Source organism: Neoarius graeffei, chromosome 2 (genome assembly GCF_027579695.1).
Source record: "Neoarius graeffei isolate fNeoGra1 chromosome 2, fNeoGra1.pri, whole genome shotgun sequence".
Lineage (NCBI taxonomy): Eukaryota > Metazoa > Chordata > Actinopteri > Siluriformes > Ariidae > Neoarius > Neoarius graeffei.
The window spans coordinates 27,683,912-27,696,956 of NC_083570.1; the positions used below are offsets into that span (position 1 = coordinate 27,683,912).

The 13,045-nt window shown below is 39.4% G+C and overlaps 1 protein-coding gene across 1 annotated transcript in view; it reads left to right on the top strand.

The window, feature by feature from the left end:
• Positions 1-13,045, top strand: part of LOC132869289 (cilia- and flagella-associated protein 57-like) — a 62,775-nt gene that overhangs the window by 15,991 nt on the left and 33,739 nt on the right. The window contains exons 5-10 of the mRNA XM_060902631.1: positions 8,258-8,449; positions 8,989-9,291; positions 9,459-9,702; positions 9,936-10,054; positions 10,282-10,431; positions 10,554-10,693. Of these exons, the coding sequence (XP_060758614.1) occupies positions 8,258-8,449; positions 8,989-9,291; positions 9,459-9,702; positions 9,936-10,054; positions 10,282-10,431; positions 10,554-10,693 (1,148 nt within the window). The remainder of the gene's footprint in view (positions 1-8,257; positions 8,450-8,988; positions 9,292-9,458; positions 9,703-9,935; positions 10,055-10,281; positions 10,432-10,553; positions 10,694-13,045) is intronic.

Consider the following 13,045-nt stretch of genomic DNA (forward strand, 5'->3'; position numbering starts at 1 on the left):
GTTTGGATTTTCATGGACTGGATCTGAAGATGCTCCACTGCTACAGTGTGTTGTCTGCCAAGAGGTGCTAGCTAACGATGCTATGAGATGTTTAAAATGTGTAAAACAAGATGTTTTAAAAAGCACAGATGTTTAAAATGTGAAAAAGAAAAAAATAATGTGTACAACAACCATTTTTTAAAAATACGAATGGAACATTAAGTATAGCAACAACAAAAATTGTAAGGGGGGGCGCGGTTGTTTATTTGCTCTCCGAGGGGGGGGCTGACTCTCCCACACTTTGAAAACCCCTGCTTTAATGAGTTAGTGATCCATGGATTATCTTGATCAGTAAGGTATTTGTTTAATAATGGATCACCAATCAACGCAGTGACTGGAAGTCCTTTTCCCATAGTTTGTTCAATATTTTTCCACCTGGCCTTGTAACTAGGAGTACACCGGCCTATTAAAGGCCTAAGTTGGGCTGCCTTGTAATAGTCTTTTAGAATAGGAAGAGCTAGTCCTCCTTTTTCTTTTGATAGCTGGAGTTTTTTCCCAGCCCATATATATCTAGAAATTAGTCTGTCCCAGTCTTGAAATTGTTTTTCTGGTGTTTCTAAAGGTAATGACTGAAAGAGGTATAAAACCCTTGGCAGAATGTTCATCTTGATGGATTCGATACGTGAGCTGAGGCTTAGATATGGTATCAGGCTCCATCTATGAATATCTTCCTTAATTTCCTTAATAACTGGTTTATAATTGATTTCTGCTATTCTCGACAGATCTTTAGGGATATGAATTCCTAAATATTTTATGGATTTTTCATCCCAGTTTAGCTGGTATTTCTGGCGGAGATCAATAGGAGGATTGTAGTCAAAACTAAGAATCTGTGTTTTTTGAATCTCAGATTCAAAAAACATATTCATATTCACTTAAACATGTCATTAATGCTGGCAAAGATCGTGTTGGATTACTTAGATATATTAAAACATCGTCTGCGAATAACGCCAGTTTCTGATCATCTACCATTTTTATCCCCTCAGTTGCTTCATTTTGTCTTATTCTTTGAGCTAAAGGCTCAATAAAAATAGCAAACAGAAGAGGGCTCAGTGGGCATCCTTGTCTTGTTGATCGTTCAAGTATAAATGATTCTGAGAGTTCTCCATTAATCTTCAGCCGTGCTGATGGCTTTTTATATAGTGAGTCTATTGTTTGTATTGTCTCATTAAAGCCAAATTTTTCCATTACCTTGAATAGAAAGGTCCATCTTACAGAATCAAAGGCCTTTTCTGCATCTAAGCTTACTATCATAGCCTGGAGGTTGTTTTGGGTGATATGTCTGATAATCTGTAGTGTGCGTCTTATACCGTCTTGGGTTTGTCTATTTTGAATAAATCCTGTTTGATCTAAATGTATGATCTGAGGCAGAATCTTGTCAATTCTTTTAGCAAGAATAGAAGCGAATAACTTGTAGTCTAGGTTTAGTACGCTTATTGGCCTGTAATTAGTGCATTCTGATTTGTCCTTTCCTGGTTTTGGAATAACCGATATTATCGCTTCCTTCCAGGAAATTGGAGTCTCTTTAGTCTGTAAAACCCAATTAAATGTTTTCACTAAAATAGGTGTCAATACCTCTCTTAGAGTTTTATACCATTGTGCTGTATATCCATCAGGACCTGGGGATTTATTTGTTTTCAGTCTTGTTATGGCATTTTTCGCTGCTTCTGTTGTTATCGCTGACATTAATGTATTATTTTGAATTTCAGAAAGGATTGGCAGATTCACTGATTTCAAAAAATCGTCCATTTTGCTGTCGCTATCTACATGTGGTTGAGTGTATAGTTTTTCATAAAAATTTTTAAAACAACTTTTGATATCATCAATGTCATGTAGTGTTTGTTTAGTCACAGGGTCCTTTATGGAATAAACAGTATTATCTGCTTGCTGTTTTCGCAGTTTAAAGGCAAGGAGTCGAGCATGTTTACTGCCTCCTTCATAGTGTTTTTGTTTGGTGTATATTAATTTTTTCTGAATTTCCTGTGCATATATTTCATCTCTTTCTTTTTTTTTCATTTTCATCTCTTTTTATATTTGAGTTTAATGAATTTTTATGCTGTTGTTCTAATATTTCTAGTTCGTTATGGAGTTTATCCAGTTTTTCCTTCCTGCGTTTCTTAAGCAAGGATGTCATGGCGATTAATTTGCATCTCATTACTGCCTTGCATGCGTCCCAAAGCACAGTCGGTGACACCTCTCCATTATCATTAAATTTTAAATATTCCTCTATTTCGTTTGTTAAAAAAGGGAGGTCTTAAATCAGATTTTTAGCTGAAAAATCTCCTGCCTGAATATTGTATACATACAGAGACCCACAGAAAATAACACAAGTGATGCTTTAGAAGAATGTTTCTAATTTCTTAAAATAGTCACAGTGAATGAAAGTATTATTGGATTGCATCAAATGTGTTTTCCTTCTGTAAGCTCATGTAAAAATACAGAGAACTATAATCTCATCTCATTATCTCTAGCCGCTTTATCCTTCTACAGGGTCGCAGGCAAGCTGGAGCCTATCCCAGCTGACTATGGGCGAAAGGCGGGGTACACCCTGGACAAGTCGCCAGGTCATCACAGGGCTGACACATAGACACAGACAACCATTCACACTCACATTCACACCTACGGTCAATTTAGAGTCACCAGTTAGCCTAACCTGCATGTCTTTGGACTGTGGGGGAAACCGGAGCACCCGGAGGAAACCCACGCGGACACGGGGAGAACATGCAAACTCTGCACAGAAAGGCCCTCACCGGCCCCGGGGCTCGAACCCAGGACCTTCTTGCTGTGAGGCGACAGCGCTAACCACTACACCACCGTGCCGCCGAGAACTATAATATCATATATCAATTAAATAACATTTTAATAAGATTTAACCAAAATAATAACTCAATTAAATAAACACTGCACTGTCTTAGTACTACTAAAATGCATCTCTCTCACTAAACACTTTCCAACAGAATTTTAAAAAATCCCTAGAAATCCTATCAAAATCCTGTCGGAACGCATCCAAGGAATTTGCTCATTTGCAAATTTTGACTGAAAGTTTTCAAACAAAATTTAAAAATGGCACTATAAATAGTACCATACTATCAAAATATACTCCACAAAGAAATTCACTCATCTCATCTCATTATCTCTAGCCGCTTTATCCTGTTCTACAGGGTCGCAGGCAAGCTGGAGCCTATCCCAGCTGACTACGGGCGAAAGGCGGGGTACACCCTGGACAAGTCGCCAGGTCATCACAGGGCTGACACATAGACACAGACAACCATTCACACTCACATTCACACCTACGGTCAATTTAGAGTCACCAGTTAACCTAACCTGCATGTCTTTGGACTGTGGGGGAAACCGGAGCACCCGGAGGAAACCCACGCGGACACGGGGAGAACATGCAAACTCCACACAGAAAGGCCCTCACCGGCCACGGGGCTCGAACCTGGACCTTCTTGCTGTGAGGCAACAGCGCTAACCACTACACCACCGTGCCGCCCCAGAAATTCACTCGAATGCAAAATTTTAGTACTACCAAAATACTCATCATCTTTCATTTAAAACCTCAAAACTCTATCAAAATCAATCACTTTCCAGATAATTCACTTGTAAACTTTCACTTAAAACTTTCAAACATAAATTCAAAAGAGCACTAAGACACTACCACACTATTCAAATACACTCATCAAACAAATTCTCTGTCATGCAAAATTTTACTAAACACTTTAGAAGTTGTACAGTTTGTTTCTGAAATGGTATGGAAGACTAGTTTAATTTCACACTTAAATGTCCATTATATTCTGATTTAAGGTATCTTTACCTTAAAATGTGTAACTGGCTGGTCGAACATTTGCTTATCCATGGAAATTCATTCTCCCATGCAACCTGGTATTTGCATTCATATTTTTGCTGTTTGGTATTGGGTTTAGTGGCCATGATGAATGACTGCTTGTAAAAAATGTCGGACAGCCTGGGTGAATCCTACATTACGGAAGTGACTGTCGTACTGTTCGTTGATTGGTTAAAAATCAGTTGACATCAGCAGTGTTTCTCATACGATTCTGATTGGACATAATCGGGAGTATTTTTAACTTGGCGGTAGGGATTTCCCCAAACCGGGAGATTATCCAGTTTTTAACAAATACGATCGGGAGGCGGGAGATGGAGGCTAAAATCGGGAGCCTCCCGCCGAAATCGGGAGGGTTGGCAAGTATGCATCAGTGTTACCCAATTTGCCTTCTTAAGTCGCTTAAATTCGTTAAAAACCATTTTTTATTCCCAGTAACGACAGATATAGCCTTATTAACTTATATTTTCCAAAAGGACACATCATACGGATTTGGTTTTCCGCTTTTTTAAAGAATCGATTCCCCGACTCAGGTATTTGGGAAGAGAGTCGACTCCACACAGCGAGGCTTTAGTTTGCCTGGTAAAGGCCAATTAGCTAATTTATGTGGTTAACGTGCAACCAATAGAGCGGCAGCTACAATTATTGACACTTTAGTGAACTTTTGGCCATTGCAAAAGTAGAAAAGACTTTCAGTACGTAAAATGTGCAGGAATAATTACTCAAACTTCCACTGGGGGGAAAATGAGTTGATTCCTGTTTACTTATCGTATCGTATCACCCATTCCACAATTATCGATATCCAGATGATTATTTATTTTAAAAAATCGGTATGTGGTGTTAACAAAACAGTTTTTATGAAAAATCTGTTTTACATAGACTTATATTTAGTACAAAATATCTTTTATATAAATATATCGATGTCGGAGTTTATGTAAATGAAGAAGTAATGTTTGTAAACAAATGAACTGATAATGTTTAACCTGTGTCAGAAAATCTTTTTTGTTCCACTTTCTACCCACTTTCTAAGTATTTTCGTAGATCACATTTTGTTAATCATTCATTGTTGTTTGTATCACTATCATCAACACCTCACGTGACTTCTCAAATATGCATTTAGATACAAAATGGCAACTGTCAAATGAAAGAGTAAGAAACAAAATAGGTTTCGACAAGGAGATCATGAAATATCGGTGAATTTGATCAGTAAAAACATGTCCATGATCTTTCCATCATGCTTACCTGTGATGATAACATCCGTGTTTTCCCTCAAATTGCTGATTATGTTAAAAAAAATCCATCTGGGGTAATGAGCTGTGTCATCAGACAACAAGATCAAAAGGCGAGGGGTGGGTGGGTGGGGTCTTCCGGTTGATTAATTAACCAATAATAACTGTTGTAACAAACTTATTTTTGTAAAATTGTTTTTTTAATTGGTAAATCTGAAAAGGTGTCAACAATTATCGACAGTCCATAATTATAGCTGCCGCTCTACTTAAAAATAAAAAATAGTAGCATGTCTTGGTCTCTAGACAGTAGTACTGTGGTTCCACTGGCCATTTCCATTCTCCCCTTACACATATCCCACAGTCCACCGCACGGTTGGGAACTTCCGGTGGCCAGGCGCAGGCTGCTGATCACAGTACAAAAGCCAATCATTATTGCCAATATTGTGCTATATAATCAGTTTCAATGTTCAAATATTGGATGCAAGCTGAAATGTGATGTTATTAGATTGCTTTTATGTCTAGTTACTGGTTCCATGGTATTTTTCGTCAGCACAGAAGCTTTTAATCGGTCATCCTTATACGGTAAATATTATCGCCCAATACAGCCCTTTCAGTTTCACTCTCTGCACTGTCTTTGGCTCTGACTGACTGCACTGCCACTGCATTCTGTAATGGTGCTGTGAGTGCTTGGCCTCTAAGTTAGCCTGCTTTTCCCCAAAAAGAAATATATTACAAGGTGCCAGATGTTGTTCAGTTTAATGTACTGTAGGGTGACTAGACGTCCCTGTTTTTTGTGGCCTGTCTCCAGCTGGAGCTGTCCCTGGAAATGTCCCTGTTTTTAACCATGACCAACAGACCTGGAAAAAAGAAAACAGACCCAAACATCTACCAGATTTCAGCGGCGCCTCACGTATTGTTTTATGGATCACTTTAAGATGGGCTCAGGCTGATAGCAGAGATGTTCTAGAACACCTCTGGCAATAGTTTTTCCAGTATTTTGATTGGTGGAGCTGAGGAACAACTTTTTAGCGGAGTGCTAGAATCTTTACTTAAAATGAAGTCACTCATTCAGCTTTGACAGATTGCTTCATCTGCTCCTGGACAGGTGGACCATCGTCTTTTCTTGTAGGCCTAATTGACATTATTTGTCATCTGTTATTTCGCCTTTAAATGTGTAAGCTACATTTTGCGATGTTGTACATGACATAACATTGCTTGTCACACTGTATTGAGATGTAGTGGTTGACCGAACAAACCGTAGCCTACTGCGACCAATGCTAGCAGGAGAAAGCTCAGTGCAGCGCCAGTCAGTCAGCTGAAGTTGTTGCTAGATGTAGCGTTGCTGTAATAGAAATCCAGCTGAGGTAAAATTGTAACAGTTAAACAGAATAAGCAAACTTACACACAAATTGGTGTGTTATCCCACAGAGTAGCTGGCTATGTAATTCTCTAGGCTTATGGTACTGTTACCAAAGTGTCAGTAATTTGTATAATTTGTTGTGATGTACAGTACAGTGGACTACACATTTTGATGAAGGCTACTCATTTAGGCTCAGTCATCAGTTCAGCTATGGCTACAATTTAGGCTATGGGAGATCAGGAATCATTTGTGTCCTCAATAATAATAATAATAATAATAATAATAATATGTTACCATACATTGAAATTGCTTGGATTGAAGTAAACTTTATTTAAATTGTGCTGTGTGTTTTGTATATTTTTAAGTACATTGTCCATTACTAGTGGCATATATGGTAATTAATTTAATATATTTACTTTCATGGGTCTAAAACATCTATTTCAGCTAGCCTACAATTTAAGAGTCTATAAATCTATGTACCTATACCAGAGATTTTCACATTGTCTTTAATTAATGTTAACCTAAAGCAGTTGCAGAATCGGCCAACAGTGCACTCAGTGAGGAAAATCCCACTTTTTATGCAACACATGATCAAAATGCATGAAAACCAGAAATGTCCTCGCTTTTTCTTACAAAAAAAAGACGTTTTAATGATATCTTCACTGCCGAACTGAAAATGTCTCCGGTTTTCTTCTCAGAAATCTGGTCACCTTAGTTTAGTGCCATAATACTAGCCGCTCAAAATTAAACTCTTTGGCTCAGCTTTCATCATTTAAAACTACCAGCTTCCAGTTATTAACAGCTTGTAAATTTACAGGAAATATTAACAGCTCCAGTTACTACCCAATATGACTTTTTGGCCAAGATTAGTTATATGATCAGTTTAATCATATACTGTAACAGGAGCAACTTACTAGCACCTTACAGTGTACATTTGTTTACATGAAATGCATGCTCCAACTACTCAGCACTATAACTCTGGCCAACAACATTAACAGTGTACATTTACAATGATGACAAATTGTAAATGTGCAATCATTTCTTGCACTATTAATCTTGAAAAAATCTGAGACCATGCAAAGCTGTAATAATATTTGTCAAGAATTTCATCGGAACTCATTATCATTTTGACATCTCCACAATACAGCATTCATCGATACAGAGTATAATTTACAGATTATGTATATTTACATCAAAATAAACAATTCCACATTCAGAAATGACAATGAAATGCAGTAGTCTGAAGAGTCTAAGTTTTCAGATTAAGTCATACATGTACAGTACAGAACTTTAAGACCATTATAATGACTGGCTTTCTTTCACTTGATAACTTGTGTTTATTTGATATGTATTGTGGACAAAGCCAGTCTGTACCCATATCGTCAATGATGCCCGAAGTTCCCAGCACGCAATGCATGCTGGGATTTGTGAAAAGCGAGAATGATTATACATGGTTTGGACACAGTTTAGGTTATGCTAATGGGGATATGCCATGGATCATGGCTCTGAAAGACATGGTTAGGTGCTAAAAAACAAAAACACTATCCACTGAGCCACTGAGCAGCTTTGAGGTTTGATTACAATCAAAGTTATTGCTTTGCCACAAAAAAAAAAGATTTCTTGGGCAGGCATGTAATCAAAAACATACTTGCCTACTTCTCTTGGACATAAGGCCATAACCACCTGTCTCTGTACTCAACTATGTGCTGTGCTCGTCCCCAAGGCTACCCAGTGTTTTGTAATTCTGATGATTTGACACAGACAGCTAATGTTTTCCTTTTCTCATTTCAGACTGAAAAATCAATGACTGGGGAATTCAAATTAGAGCCTCACCACATTTTTGGCTTGCACCGAGAAGTGAAAAACAACTTGCTCTTCTTAGATGCCCAAACTGTCATTTTCTCAGGTGGAAACCACTGTGTGCAGTACCACGTTGATCAGAAATGGAACAGTTTCATTCCAGGTAAGCCTTCTGAGAGCTTCGCCTCCTGTATGATGAATTTAAAAACATGCTTAAGCATTCAACCAAAATCAGATATTACAGACTCATTTTACTTCCCAAAGTCCATTCAAGATTGTACTGAAATGCTTATAGAAATCATAGGTAAATATGATATTTGATAATTTGAGCTTTGATTACAATCAAAGTTATTGCTTTGCCACAAAAAAAGATTTCTTGGGGAGACATGTAATCAAAAAATACTTGCCTACTTCTCTTGGACAAAAGGCCATAACCACCTGTCTCTGTACTTAACTATGTGCTGTGCTCGTCCCCAAGGCTACCCAAGGTTTTGTAATTCTGATTATTTGACAGAGATCATAGCTAAATATGAAATTTCATAGCTAAATATGATATTTATCTTTGTTTCTAAATATGATGTTTGATTTATAACTGCCAGCCTGATTTGTATTGTTTAGGCACTGGAGATACAAGTTAATAAGTCATGTCTTTTTAGATATCACATGGTAAATATATCCCAGTTGTATTTCTAACACTCAAATGTTATCCCACAGTTACGAAGGGAAGCCAGGGCATACGGGCGCTGGCTATAAGCCCTGACCAGCGCTACCTGGCTGTGTCAGAGCACAAGGAGAAGGGCACAATCACCATCTATGAACTTCAGAACCATCAGTACCAAAAAAGACAAGTTCTCATGGCTGACGCGATCAAGGTACAGGAGTTTGTCTGCATGGCTTTTTCTCCTGATTCAAAGTACCTTCTGGGCCAGTCTGGAGAACCTGAATGGAGACTCTTCTACTGGAAATGGGAAAAGAATAAGGTCATTGCCATGGAGAGCACCACGAAGGTTGGCCTTGTCAGTCAGGTAAAAATTCTGCATGCCTTTCAGTTGTAGGTAAAGGCATATGGACATGAAAACAGGATGCTTTTGAATGTATACTAAAATGCCCATATTTTTTGTAGCACAACAGTTTCACAGCAATATTTTAAGTGAAAGTATGTATACTGACTTTTGTTGTTTCTCAATCCCAGGTCAGCTTTAACCCAGAGGACAGGAAACAGATCTGTGCGAGTGGAAAAGGAGTCTTCAAGATCTTCAAACTGGAGAAAGAAACCCTGTATCAGTCCAACTTGTTTCAAATGGACATAGAGAACATCCTGTGCCACGCATGGATGTCTGAGGACTACATCGTTGCAGGGACAGAAACAGGAAAACTGCTATTGCTTATGGTGCATTTCGGACATGTGCAGAAGCTGGAGAGTCCGTATAAGAGGTAGTGATGGGAAGAGAGAGATGCAGAGAACCTCTCCAATATCCTCTTGCTCCCTCTTGCTTTTTTATTATCTCTTTTATCATTGTAATACTTGTATTATCCCACAGTGTACAATAAGGTAGAATATCATTTTACATGAATTTTTCCTGATTCTCTGTGTCCCACATTCTCTCTCTCTCTCTCAATAGCAAAAGTGACTTGGTTGTGAATGGGTCATCTCTGACTGTACAGCCACGTATCACTGCCATCACGCCATATTCTACAGGCTTCGTCTGTTCAGCTGGACCAGCCCTGGTTTGCCTCTATGAGAAATTGAAAGGGGACAAAGGCTACAGGAAGGCTGCAGAAATACGAGTGAGTGAATTCATATTTAATATTCGGTAGAGGTTTTTATGTGAGACAACTTATAAGTGAGGCAGCCGAACAGGTATATGGTTCAGAAAGTCTTAACCAAATTCTAACACTCTGTACATGTATAGTGTGCAACAGAATGTAAATAAGCATGAATTCTCCCCTTTTGTAACGGGTACTGCACGACTGGGTACCACATAAGCACTAAGAACTGTTCTTCTGATCTGCAGATTCCTCAGGATGAGTGTCTTCAGCCAGGTCAGGCTGAGAAGCAAACAATCACCTCTATGTGCATGGATCCATCTGAGGAGATACTGGCCATCACCACAGACCAAGGCCAGATCTACCACATCAATTTTGAATTATCTGTCATTAGCAGGGTAAGAGAGCAGCAAGGGGTGTAATGAGTACAGAGTAATAAAGTTATCCATTTTTTACACTGTGCTATACTCAAAAAAGACTGACTGACTGAGATATGTTTCTCCATTGCTTCTTTTTCCAGAGTAAGCAGGCCAACTTCGAGTTCCTGTTTCACTCTCTTCACTCGGAGAGCATCACCGATCTGTCAGTCTGCTCAAGCAAATCCCTCTTCGCCACCTGCTCAAAGGACAACTCCGTGCGCATTTGGAACTACAAGAGCAAGTAGGAGCTATTCATGTTTTTATTCACATAGCCCATTTCTCAAGCTCAAGATCACTTAACAAAAGCCAGCAATAATTTTCGTAACTGCTAAAATGTAATGTAAATACCAAATACGAAGTAGTTGTAAGAGGTAAGGGTGTTGTAAAGATGTATTGATGCTGTCTCTGGGAACTATGCAAGATACCTTGTATTTTGAACAGGCATTGGTTAACTCAGTGTTTCTCAATGGGCCGCAAATAGGCCATCTAGTGGGCCGCAAATTTTTTTTCAAGTTGAAGTTAATTTTTAATTTTTAGGGTACCATTGCTGGGTTGCATCCGATGTCATATACACCTCATTAAGCTACAGTCACACTACAGCTCGCGATGCTTTTCGATGGGTTATCGATGAAAATGAGGTATTTTGATGGCGACATACACGCGAGCTAAAAGTTGCAGTCACACAGCAGGTGAACACTTGACTGTTGCACCTTTGCGTGCTTGAGCCTGGCACAGCTCGAGCGGCCACGTGCGCTCATGCAGCACGTTGTGCACACACTTGGGACCCAGTTGTTATGGAGAACACCCGATACTGATTTGAGTGCAATCAGCACACACAGATACGGAAGCTGTTTTCACAGAGGCTTTGCGAAGTATTATCATTATCACTGTCATGTTTGTTTCTTGCCATGTTTATAACACTGTTTAAATATTCTGCTTTCTGTTTTGCTTTTGGGGAAAAAAAACCCCAAAACTTGGAAGATGGCTCTGGACACTTACAGTAATGCATGTATGGCTGAGGACTACAGTTAACTTGCTAATTTTAGGACTGCAGTTGTCGTGAACAGTTTCGCACTCAAGTTTCCATCAATGAACAGTTTATAACTTCAACAAAACAGACTTCATGTTAAAACTATAATGATTTTCCTGTTACACAGTTATACTTTGTGACTATACAGGACACGGTTATAGAAGCAAGTTATTTATACTGTAATCACGCTATCTGTTATGACCCAGATGAGGATGGGTTCCCTTTTGAGTCTGGTTCCTCTCGAGGTTTCTTCATGTCGTCTGAAGGAGTTTTTCCTTGCCACCATCGCCACAGGCTTGTTCATTGGGGATACATTAGGGATAAAATTAGCTCATGTTTAAAGTCTTTAATTTTCTGTAAAGCTGCTTTGCGACAATGTCTGTTAAAAGCGCTATACAAATAAACTTGACTTAAATGTCCTGCCTGCTAATAAACACTCTTCCTGCACTTACATCTATCTACTGCTGTCTACCTTTGTGGCAGCGGGGGCGTGGTCAAGCGTCGGTCTGTGACCGGAGGGCGGAGTCAGGGAAGGTAAGTGGCAGAATCACTACACCTGATGTCAATTAACCTGTGTTTGTGTGTCTTCCCAGCTACCACGCCCGATATAAGGAGAGAGAGAGCAGAGGAAGAGAGCGAGAAAAATGGGAGAGTGAAAAATGCTGAAAAGTGTTAATAAGAGTTTTTGGAAACTCAGTTCTGGCCTGCCGTACTTCTGTGCTCCCCCCACCCGTGCAAAGTTCTACAGTGGCGCTGAAACCCGGGATCGGAGCACAGAAGTACGGCAGGCCAGAACTGAGTTTCCAAAAACTCTTATTAACACTTTTCAGCATTTTTCACTCTCCCAGACACTCAGACACACGCACACACACATCAGCCGTCTGGTTGGGGAGAGAGCTCTCTTCCTCTGCTCTCTCTCTCTCTCCTTATATCGGGCATGGTCGCTGGGAAGACACACAAACACAGGTTAATTGACATCAGGTGTAGTGATTCTGCCACTTACCTTCCCTGAATCCGCTCTCCGGTCACAGACCGACGCTTGACCACGCCCCCGCTGCCACAACCTTGTAGTGTCCTGATCCCCAGATCTTTAACCCAGTCGCATATAAAAAGTTGTACACCTCCATGCTCTTCCAGGTTTTCATCTGTGTGTCCGTGGAACGATGTCTGCAGCACCAGGTAGTTTGAGATGTCGGGGAAATCAACAGATGGATAATTTTCCAACTCGCAGGAAAAAATTTTCTTTGTTAGCGTGTAAGGATCTAATCCCATTGAGTGGTTTCTATATCCACTTCTTTTGAGTGTACATCTTGGTTTTAATATCTTGCTTGTTTGCTGAACACAAACATGGGAATAAGTTCTTGTGTTAATCAGCCAGACTCTACTTTTGGATCATTAATCCATTTTGACTGAGAATCCCCTGCATGCATGATTTATGTTAGCTTCTGGCACATCCATACAGTTTTAAATACAATACCTACAATTAAAAACAGTTTGTTTGTATTGCATTTATTTAATTCCTGGGCTCCCGTCTGTAACGGGGAGTGATGCTGCATCCCATTA